At 42.6% G+C, this 12,093-nt stretch overlaps 1 protein-coding gene across 8 annotated transcripts in view; it reads right to left on the reverse strand.

The window, feature by feature from the left end:
• plekha6 (pleckstrin homology domain containing, family A member 6) overlaps window positions 1-12,093 on the reverse strand; it is a 153,222-nt gene that overhangs the window by 24,265 nt on the left and 116,864 nt on the right. For 6 of the 8 annotated variants that reach the window (XM_072665527.1, XM_072665526.1, XM_072665529.1 and 3 more), the window contains 2 exons: window positions 1,962-2,167; window positions 4-450 (listed from right to left, as the gene is read on the reverse strand). In XM_072665527.1, the coding sequence (XP_072521628.1) occupies window positions 4-450; window positions 1,962-2,167 (653 nt within the window). The remainder of the gene's footprint in view (window positions 1-3; window positions 451-1,961; window positions 2,168-12,093) is intronic. The other 2 variants (XM_072665531.1, XM_072665533.1) reach the window with 1 other exon arrangement.

The raw sequence follows: 12,093 nt of genomic DNA on the forward strand, positions 1-12,093 counted from the left end.
CACCTGCGCAGGTCCTCCTGGGCAGCTACAACCCGCCTCTGGTTCACCCACTGCTGCAGCTGGGTCATGGAGCTCTTCCTCTGAGCCAGCCTCTCAGGTGCCGTCCTGGGCACAAAGCCCCTCCGTTGCACCACGTTTTCCTGGGGCTCGGGCTGCACCTCCCTCACCTCCCGTATTTTGTCCTGGGACGGGTAGCCCGGGCCGTTAGGTGGGCCATAGCTGCCCCATCCATTGGGATGGTGAGGAGGTGGCCCTCCCCTCTCTCCCATGTCTGGTGGCATGGGGGTGGTGGGTGTGGACGTCTCTCTGGAGTCCACCCCATTTACCCCGTGTTTGGCAGGCTCTGACAGCTCAGGCCTTAGAGCATCATCGCCGTTGTTGTGCGTCTCTGGTCCTTTGGCCACCATGATGTGGTTCTGTTCTTCTGGGGAGAGGGGCTCAGAGTTTTTCCTGCAGAAAAAGAGAAAGTCTCTGTTAACCGCTGCTAACTTAAGATGTTTAGTCTGTGGCTCCTCCCCCTCTCAACCTGTTTACTGTTTATTCCCATATGCGGGATAGAGTGCCCCCTATCACATGGGGGAGGCCTTCCTATTCTCAGATTCCGGACCATGGAGGGCTATGGCGTCGATACATTTCATGTCTCTTGATAAGCAGACAGTTAGACAGTTGCATCACTCTGGAGCTGCAAGGCCATTTAGAGGCCAGCCAGGCTTGAGTGTGGCAGTGTTTGTACACTTCCAGTCTTATCCCACTCCTATGGGTCCTATGGGTCTTCCCAGTCTGTATGGGTAGCCCAATTAGAAACCACAATGTTTTGTCCTCTGGTTCTTCATTGGCCCCACATTTGGATGCCCACCAGTGTCAGTGATGGGCAGGGCAGGGCCGGCCCAAGCCCTTACAGGGTCCTAAGCAGATTTTCATTTGGGGCCCACCATACCATCACCTCAGCAACAGATGCTTCATCAATACATACATGTGTAATGTCCCCACTATCATTAGCATTATCTGCATTTGCTCAACAGTGGCAGCAGCCAATAGCAGGAACTGATTAACATAGTGTGCCAACTATGAAAATAAATTAATATAAAGATCGCTTTCACCTGTGTTATACCACTTGTTATTTTTTAAATAATGATTTTTTATAATGATATTTCAGTGCTCTTGGTGGCCCCCTGGTGGCGTTGGGCTCTAAGCGGCCACATAATTCGAGTTGGCTCTGGTGATGGGACCAGGAGTAAGTTAAACGTGGGCCCCATCTAGGCTGTACACTGCACATGGAGGCCTAGATGTGACCCATGTGAGACTAGTACGAGTTTTAACAACAGGGCCCAACTGTGAAACCCAACTGGTTCCCAGTAACAACACATGTACAAACCCACTTAGAGCCCATGCCCACATGGAACCCCCCACCTAGCCCAAATTCCACCTGCTCATGTGAGCCCCACATGAGCATGTTGGCTGGGCAGTAACACTAACCAGTCTTGGGACTGAACTTGAAATAATTACAGTGTTTTTGTTACACTGCTAAAGCTATGCTATACTATGTGGCTCAGTGAGCTGTCAGGGTTATGTAAACCAGCCAATCAGAAGAGGCAAAATAACAGGGTTGTATATAGGCGTGCAAATCCGTATCTGAACATTTCTCAACCCAACTAAAGTCACATACTTAGTACTTATACATCAAAGAACAACTCAAATACTTAATAACTCCATTATATGCCACATTTAAATATTTTACTTTGGAATTATTTTACTAGAATAAGTATTTAAATATGTATCAGCTTCACTATTAACTGTATATTTGTCTGATTTATGAATTATTAATTACTAATTATTAAGAGGAACCTCTTAACCTTAAGAGGTTCCTCCATAGTTCCAACCTGAGGAACCCCTGGAGTTCCTCCAGGATCTCATAGTTTTAGCAGTGTGGATCTGTACACGATGAGTCTGTGTGCATGTACCTTACAGGGGGTGAGATGTTGACCCTGGCGGCCTCACTCATGGCTTGGATCCACTCCTCCTGATCCTCCAGGCTGTCGGCGCTGAAGTAGTAGGTACGAGTGCCGGCGTGTTCTACCTGCAAACAGAAAGCAATACTGCCCTTTACGTCTCCTCCTTTCTCCTCCTCGTCTTCCTCCTCTTCCTCGTCTGCCTTTTCAAACCACACCTGAAAGAGAGAGATAAAGAGAAAGAAAGAAAGATTAGCTTCCAGAAATGTGTCACCCCACCTTCATCCTGCCCTCACACAGCTACAGCAAGCACTGCATGCAAACCAACACGGCGCACCAAGCATGCAAGGTCTGCGCTCAGGCTGAAGCACATCTTTTACAGAGAAATTCAGGAGAATATCCCAAACCAGATTGGCTTTAAGTCGCAAGATAAGAAAACAACAAAGGCCCGAGATAAAAACACAGATAACACTTTATTTCCAGAAGCACAAACAAGGAGCTTGTTCAGGTCTTATTTTTTGTTGAGTTGAGCCTTAATCAGGCATTTCTAAATGATTTATTCACTATGCATTAAGATTTATTTATTATAACAGTTATTTGTAATAATCAGAGTCTAGAATGTGATAACTGCATTATTAGTTGTAATATTATTTAACAAACGCTTTGTTACCACCCTGTTACACAACTCTAAAGTCTTATTAGTAGACTAATAATAATGTAATTAGTGATGAGTATAGCCTATAGAATCTGATTAGTCTATTACGCTACATGTTGGACAGATGGACTTAGCTTTCACCCTTTTTGACAACCAAAAGCTAATAAATCGAACCTTTGTTGGAAACAGCACATAAATACTGTAAAAACAAAAAGATAGAAGAACATTGCAACACTTTATAAAACTAAATATATTTTGAATCAGAATTTAATTCGTCTGTATTTTTTGTGGGGAAACACTTATGAAACCAACACAAATCAAATTTTCATGCAACAGAAAAAAATGATCAGACTTTTAGGAACTGACCAACAAACTATTTATGCCTTTACGTTCTTCTGTGATTTAGTTGACCTTAAAGTTGCACAGATGTGTACAATAATGTACAAAGCACAACATAGTTTACTTCCTAACTGTATTCAGAAATTATTTGAAATTAGAGAGAGCAAATGTGAACCTACGATGAAAATATGATATATAAAATATATATTTAGGGGTAAAGTTGTGGAGTTTAAAAATAAGGTGGCAAATATTTAGAAGTTGAGAAATTAACCTTATTATGTGTGGAATTTGTGGAATTTGTAGAATTTGTAGAATTTGTGGAATGTGTGGAATGTTTTTTTTAGGTAAAACTAGCTCAAGCTTCAGCCTGCGCCTTTTTGATTAACATTTGTAGAGTTTTGTTTACTGTGCCTTTAAAAATAAGAATTATTGTAGTGTTTCTTTTAATTAATTTATTTTTTATGAATGTATTCACTTTGCAAAACCACAAAATACTTTGAATTCAAAATATAGTTTTAACCTTAAATTAGAATACATAACAATGTTTGATGTATTAGAGTAAAGTCTTATTAACTCTAAAGTAGCAACATACTGGTAGGTCCCAGATCCCATGTGAATCAAAGTGCTGCCAGAAAATGTAAATTTACACTAATAAATGTAAATTTAGGGCAAAACATGCTCACAAGTTTGCATAACAGGGTGGTAGCAAATTGTTTATTGTGCATTTATATAAATAATCATTCAACTATGTGCTAATAATGGTCATAATAAATAAATCTTACTGTATAATAAATGAACAATTTAGAAAAGTCTAATTCAGGCTTCACTGAACGAAGAACAAGACCTTAAAAAAACTCTCATTTGTGTAACATCTAACAGCACTGACACGTTTGATCATTAACAGAGAATGGCCAGATGTGCTACTGGAAATCCTTCATTTGTAAACATTCATGCATCTGGATTTAACCCCTTAAACAGCCTATACCCTGCCGGTGGGCCTGAAAGTGCTATTACAAACTATTCTATTAGCAGAGAATAGCTCCACCAGTTTGTACAGAAGCCCTTAGTGTGTGATAGGGGGTTAAAGCATCACCACCAACCATGAGCAAGTGAATCGTGTTTGTGGATTTATTACATATCCTGTGGAGGATTAATATTTCTATCAATAGGCAGTCTTGCTTACACGCGTCTCGAGTTCCACAGAGAATTCTTCCGTTTCAGAGGCTTTTTATTTGCCTAGTAGTGAATTCCACCAGCTCTGTAACACTATATACTGGGAGATCCAGAGAGTGTTTAATAAAGAGCTGCAGGTGAAATCTGGCTTTTAAACATGCAGGACCAGACGTTCAGTTTGCACTGGACACTGGCTGACAAGGGGCCGATCATGCTCATAGTTATTACAGCAATGCACACAAACTCACCAGTGATCATATTACAGTATCACCGTGTAACCAGGACATATCTATGGCATGCAAAGTGTCCGGAGTTCTTAAACCTGCCCGTTATCAGTATCAGTGTCTGGAATGCAAATCTGTCAAATCTGGTCATACAGGATCATGCAGGAGTGGAAGGAGAGGGCATGCTTGAAATACCTACTAGAGAGAGCTCATCACTAGCACAGTGGAGACCAGCTCCCTCAGGGGTCCTCAGAGGAACGGGTGATGAGGAAAAGAGGGGAGAGACTAGGTTAACTGGGGATAACTGGGTCAGACATGAAGGTCAGCTTTAGGTAAGGTTAGACGTGGTCTGGACAGTCGTAAAACTGTGAACACTGTGAACCTGGTCTGGTAACCTAAACGGTCCATATCGGATGTGCTTTTGCACCAGCTGTGTGTTGAACATTGCTCAACCTGCCTGATTTTGGTACTGTGCCTTTAAGACTTCAAATATAACAGAACTCTATCCTCATTGGCTGTCCTGCCCTGTATACAGCCTTAATCCAAAAGCAGTCCCGGATGACACACTCCTTCAGCAGGAATGGGCTGGGTGAATCTACTGTATATGCAAATTTGAAGGGTTTTGTGACATCACAAAAACAATGATTCCTTTCCTTGATATGGGCCCTTTAATTCAGTGGTTTCTGATACACTATCAGAGTTAATATCCTGAAAAAGAAGACAGTTAGTAGATGTGTGCTGTCGTTATTGTGCGTAAACAAACAAGCACTTGTGATTGTGTTTGTGAGTAAACAGATTTATTTACAGTGTGACTGTATATTTAGCAACATCATTTACGGCACTGTGGAAGCGCTCAATTTAAGTGAAGAGTTAAGTCAGATGATTGAATTAAAGCACACACACACACACACACACACACACACACACACACACACACACACAAATACACAAAACTCAACGCTGCAGTTCAGACACTGCACCACATGGGGGCAGCACAGATTGTCCTGAAATGAGTGCTGCACAAGGAAAGGACAGATCAATAGAAGAGGCCTAAACTTCAGGACAAACTTGCGGAGCACTAGCTCCACGAGACACGCTGCTTTAATCAGAACCATGACTATAGATAGCCTGATAACTAATCATAGCTACTGTTGACATTTCGTTCTTGAGCAAGACACCCTGAAAACAGTTCTGGTTAGTCAGCTGAGGGTGTGCCCTAAGCAGTTTCATATACACAATGAATCACAACCTGCTGCAATCACACCGCAGCGATGTGAGCTAATCAGTTTCATAGCCAGTGCAGGAAGTAATTAAGAATCTGCAAGAGTTCGATCCAAAAACAACAAGCTGGACACTGATCTCAACGGAAAAAGCAACAGTGGCAAGACTCAAGACTCACGGGGGGACCCGACCCGTCCTCCTCTGATCAGAACTATTTATAAATGATTGATTATTAAAATCACAGAACCACTGAGACCGTTCTACTGCTCAGGTGTGCTGATATCATCATAGTAGTGATGGTGAGAATAACAAAAGTAGGGCTCTGAGTGGGGCAGCGGTCTAATGTAGTTCAAATCCTGAGCCCTGATGCCGCTTTGCCATCAGTGGCCGGAGTCTGATAGAGCATAATTGGCCGCTCTCGCTCCCGGTAGGTTAATCACTTTTAACCGATGTGAGCCGGCACAGGCGTCTGATAGCTGGGTAGGTCCGAGTGTGTCGACTGCCAGTGATGCCGCATCGGTGGCTGGTTGAAAAGATGTGGTGGCTGATTTCACTTGTATTAGAGGTCCTGACCCTCGTAGTGTCGGGAGCATTGCTAGTGCCAGGGGGAGCAGCACCAATACATTTGATAAAACAAAATAATAACAATAATATGATGTAATAACAGTGAGGATGGTGTTACTGCTAATAATCATAATAATAACACAGGCTCTACAGGAGGAAGAACATCCCAGATATCAGCATGAGAACAATGAGTAATTCCACTGCTACACTCCAGGTCGTTAATAGGCTTGGCTGCACTCAAGATCACTCCAAATCACTGAGACAAAAATACCAGCACTGAAACCCCTCAGCTCCCAGTGCTGAATCTGATTCCTCCTCCAGCACTGAGGGTTTTCATCTTCCTGTTTGTATCTCTTTCAAATGACACCGGTGATCGCTACAGCCACTTCGCTAGCTGCTTTCCTTTTCGTTCTGACCCACAGCAATAGGGGCCAGAGGGCCAAAACATAAGCCCTCTCATATGTCTGCATTCACATAGTTGCTCAACTTATCGGGAATCCAGAGAAAAAACGGTCGTACGTGAAATCAGCCGCCCTTCTCATACCTCCATGCCTTCTAAAGAGCGGCTACAGAGCGGCTGCGAAGGCCTCGGTTGTTCTTTCTCTGCTTTGAGGAACATCTGAGTGCTAACTAGCTTCAGGGTTTGGACAATTAGGGTGAGATAGCCAGGCCCTGTTTGCTCTTCTGAAAATATGACTATCCCTCACAGTCACATGCATCCCACCTCAGTGACTATGAGCGCTAACACTACTGTAACAGGTTTCACACGCAGGTATGACATGTCATGCTAAGGTGCACACAGCGTTACAGGCGCTTAGTGAAACATATGAAGGACTATAGGTTAGACTACAGCTGCCGGAATGACTAGAGGCAAATGGGAATTCGACCCACCGATGTTCAAAGTATCAAAGTACTGGGCAATGCCCCGCCTCCTTAAATTGCAGGGAGTGCTGACCAATAGACAAGCCCAACAAGCAGATGCTCAAACTCAGCCGCAGTGAAACATGCAGGTTTAATAACAGAAATGGTACCAAACTAATGTAACTGGTCACAGTTAGTTACCACACTGCTCATTAAATATGCACTGTAGTATTTTAGTATTAGTACCGTTATTTAGTATAGTCGTCTTGTTGAGCTTGATGAGGAGCATGAAGATCTTGATGAAGTTCCTGAGGCTTTAGGTAGCATAATTAGCTAATTAAACCCTGTTTGCGATGCTTATTGGGACACTAATATTTGGTTAAATGATATATGACCTCTCTTCTTGGCAGAACTGTTAGCGTTCAGTTCAGCTTCTAAGCACAGTCCACATGTTTTCAATGGGTTTGAGGTCAGGACTCTGAGAAGGCCTTTTCAAAAGCTTAATGTTAGCCTGCTTTATCCACAACCCCCTTTGATGTGTGTTTGAAGTCATTGTCCCGTTGGAAGACCCGAGTGTGTGTGTAAACTTTCAAACACAACTGTAGAGTTAGGTTTAGTCAGTCGGCAGTTTGTTTGTCTTTCTTCAGTGAGAAAGACGTTTGTCATCTTTTGTCACCAGTTAGTATCTAAATTTCATTGGAACAAAGATTTTATAATAGGAGTTCTGACACTTTTCAGAACACTTATGTAATAACAATAATCATCCAATAAAATACAACACACAGAAAAATCCTTATCAATAGGTCATGTTGAAGCCAGGAGAACAAAGGTCTAGAATTTGCAAATGGAAACAGGTCAAGAATATTTATGTGATGCAGTTTTTATCACTAAAAATCTATTTGATAGAAATATCCAGTCCAGTCAAATGTAGTTTATTGATGTAGCTTTTTAACACGGTCGTAAAACAGCTTTCTAGAGATCAGCATCTGAGCACCCAGTACACTACACATAAAAACACTAATAACTGTAAAAGTACAGACATTATTATTACAGACAATTACTTATTTTGATTTTCTTTACAGAAAATATGCTATATTGTTTTTATAATATAGTCTTTTTTCTTTCTCAAATTACCATCAAATGTATGTAACATTTCAAGAATTATCTGTAATTAAAAATGCAAATAACAATATTTTACACTGTAAAAATGGTCAAATGACTGCCAGCGATGGCTGCCAAACAGAAAAACGCAAAATTAAAGTCAAATATCCAAATTCAAATTTATTGGAATAACCACACAATTTCTGATTTGAGTTTTTTTTTGTATTTTACAGGTTTTTCTGAATTATTACGATAATGTGACAAAACTAAAGGTTCTGCAGCAAACAAACAAAAACTAAACATGGTACAAACAAGCCTAAAAAATAGTGCTATAGCCACTGCCATGTGGTTAGAGGCAAAGCACATATTTGTACTTTGTATGGCTCCCTGCTCCTCAATCTAGTGAAGATGAAAATGCTTTTAGATAAAATAGGTAAAAGAAATGAACTAGGCAGTGGAGAATTTCCATAAATATCACTTGTCATCCTCTCATTTTTGACTTATCATCTGGGACTACGCCTTTGTTGGCTCCCTCTCCCATCCCATTCGCATCCATCGAAGAGACATCCAAAACAAACTTGCTTCCCGCTACGACTTCCCTTTGCGACGGCGCAGTGATCCAAGAGCCGTTAACTCTGAGAGCCGCTGTCTAGCTTGTTTGGCTCCGTCATTCTATATATAGGCAGCCGGGCTTAATTATAGCCTGGATGAAGACAGCAGTCAGCACCAGGCTGTGAAGAGAACGGGCCTGTATGTCCTCGCTCCTCAGGCGTGTGTGAGGGGAGTGTATTTTCCTGAGTCTTTTCCCTCGATATCCCTCCACCAGAGGATCAGGAGGCCTAGGAATGGCGCAGCTAGTCGGGAGGGATCAGCAAAGCGATATGCATCTAAGCCCAAGCAAAAGCAAAACAGCTTCTGCTTGGGTCGTGCTGCGCATAGCTTGGGCTTATAGGAGGAAACAGGCTTATAAGCAGGAGTGGCGGAGAGCATTACAGGCTATATTACACAGCCCTGCTGTTCTCTGAATCAGATATTATACCGACTCCCTGTAACACGTAGACCGGCTGACGCAAACCGTGGCAACAGGGCATCAGGCTTGGCCTGATTTTTTGTAGGTTTTTTGTAGCATGTTTGAAAGAAGGCCACCGAAGCAGGCCAGGGGTAGTCAGAGTCTGGCCTGCTGTCGTATGCAGTGCCGAAGTGGCCAGTTGTTCCTATGGGACCGGCTCTGGTGAGCTGAGGTGAAAGAAAGACAGTTTTGTTTTCAGCCTTGTTTCTTTTCTTTTTTTTTTACCCTTTTTATTATTATTATTATTATTATTATTAGCACTAAGGTAGCAGTGACATTTCCGGCGATGCGCTCGTCCAGACGCCACGGTGATTCATATCCTCCGAGTGCAATAGTTATTTTATATGCAAAGGCCAAGGGTCCTTTGAGAAGCTTTTGGAGCGTTGCGGCTTCAAGCGAATCACTCAGAAGCCAAAGAAAAACAGCCAGGGTGTAAAAAGTCTACTGAAGTAAGGCCGAGTTTCCTTGTTGTACGATTTAGAACGATATTAGGCGCAAAAAGGAGAAAGTCCTACACCTAATCACCCTCCAGGCTTAATCCTGCTTAGCTTCGGTTTGTCTCGTGAAGCATAGTAAGCTGGACGCTTGGCCAGAACCCCAGACTTTTCACCTCCACACACCTGCTGCGCTGGAAAGAATGTGAGGAACTAAGAAAAAAAGGGCGTTCACTGCCAAAAAAGTTGCACTCCCATTCCACAGTCTATTTCAACTGTCACTGGAGGTCCCATAATCCCATCAGCTCGCTCCATGTCAATACGTTTGGCCTCGCGTTTTTCTACTGTCTGCTCGAGCCAGGTCCCCAAATGACTAAAGCAATTCAGACAATCTCTCACTAGCCAGACAGAGCAGCCTTTCCTTTTTCCGATTCACAGAAAACCACCCACATCTCCAATTGCATCTGTCAGATAGCTGCCACCTGCTCTGGTGGAACATATCTGCAGCGGATCTGAATCTGAGAGGAGCAGGCAGTATGGGGGAAAACATCAGACCACATATCAAGTGCCCATGCCTGGAGCAGTTAGAGAGGAGCAGAATAGAGCAACAAAAAGGCTGGGTTTCTTTGAGGGCTATGGTCATGCCAGCATGCCCACAACATCCTCCTGTGCCTTTGTGCTCCAGCACAGCGTCTCAAAGGGCAATCAGCTATTGGTTTAAGGACCCTGAAGTGACCCACTTCCGTGTCAGATGATGTCTCCCAGTCTCTCTCTCTCCACGTCTTTGTCCATATCTCCACCCAGGTAGTTATATTTCTTCAGCCAGGCGTGGATAACACACTGTAGTAGCTCATGCTTGATCCTGATGCTTCCTGATAAGAGCCGGAGCAATGGGTGGATAAATACAGCCTGGGGAAAGCATGACGCCACACGACACCTTCACCAAATGTCACAGAGCTTACAGGGAGTGTATTCCACCCCGACACAACATGTAATGTGAGCAGCAACACGGCTGTTCTTCTGGGGAAACCACTGGAGACCTGGGTGTGACTCTTTTTTGTGAAAATTGCAGTATTGATACCAGTACTGATGCCATTTTTCGAGGATCTAAAAACCAAGCTCACTGATCATGTTGTGGATATAGTTAAATATGGCCAAACGTGAACCAGGTAAACAGCCCTTTACTTACTGATATACTGATACTCAAACACACAGCAGATACAGACGGCCTAAATGTTTGGTGTATAACATATTATCATAATGATAAGGGCTATATTTGGGTGCATTGTAAGCGTCTGTTTCTTTAAATTTACATTTTTACATTTTACATTTAAGACCTCTCTGCTATTCACCTAAGTATTTTTAGAAGAGGAGGGTCTTCAGTTTGGGTTTGAGGACAGCAAACGTTGGACTGTTCGGACACCCAGGGAAAGTTCGTCCACCACTTCGGTGCAGGACAGTAAAAAGTCTGGACACTCGTCTTCCGTGGATCTTAAAGGATGTCGGGTCGAGCCGAGCCGTACTTGAAGCTGGAAGGGCTCTTGGTGCAGATCGGCTTTTGACCATCGCCATCAAGTACGGAATTTTGCCAGGTTCAGGTGGTGCTGCTGTAGGGCAGAGGAAAGCGCAACCTAACACTTCTTTTATAGCACATTTCTGATGAATATATGGCAAACCCCTGAAAGTGTGGAGTGTTTTGAACGTGTATAAGGGAATATGCACTAACCCCGTGTGTTTCCCTCCTTACCTTTCTGCAGGACTCTGCTTCTGACTGTTTTCCTGCAGGACTTCATCACTCTTTATTTAGTTCTATTGTCTTTATTCCTGTTTTGATTTTTATTATTATCTGGCGTCAACCTAAGGAGGTGGGTTCCCCTTTTGAGTCTTTTGAGTTCCCCTTGGTTCCTCTCAAGGGAGTTTTTCCTTGCCACTGTTGCCACTAGCTGCTCAATAAAGGCTCAAACCTGGATCTCTGTAAAGCTTCTTTGTGACAAAAATTATTATAAAAAGAAATAAAATTGACCTACATTTAATTGAATTGATTTGGGGAGGCTTAGTCGTGATGTTGTGTAAAACTAACCCCCCGGTGCGGAGGCTGTAGTTTAGCCTGGTAAGCTCTCACTGTCAGCCATGAAAAAGGAGACTAAAATAATATATTTTTGAAATCTATAAAAGTATACATGCTTTTATGGGGCAAAATCTTATAATAGAAAGCTTGAGAAATATAGTTGTCTAGAGCTTGATGCTTTTGGAAAATGATAAGATGACTGGACGCATATTCAACCTGAACCAGTTTAACTACATTAAAATATTTGAGCATCCATTTATTTGAGCGTCATTCTCCGTTAATAGACGTAAGTAGGTGTTTCCTGTTTTAACAACCTGTTTAAAGTAAAACTGTTTAAAGTAACCTGTTTAAAGTAAACAGTTAATTGCCACAGATCATCACAGTCGCAAGCCTACAGTTGCAAGAAAAAATGATACCCAGATGTTTAGCATGTGT

The sequence above is a fragment of the Salminus brasiliensis genome, chromosome 21, assembly GCF_030463535.1.
Source record: "Salminus brasiliensis chromosome 21, fSalBra1.hap2, whole genome shotgun sequence".
Lineage (NCBI taxonomy): Eukaryota > Metazoa > Chordata > Actinopteri > Characiformes > Bryconidae > Salminus > Salminus brasiliensis.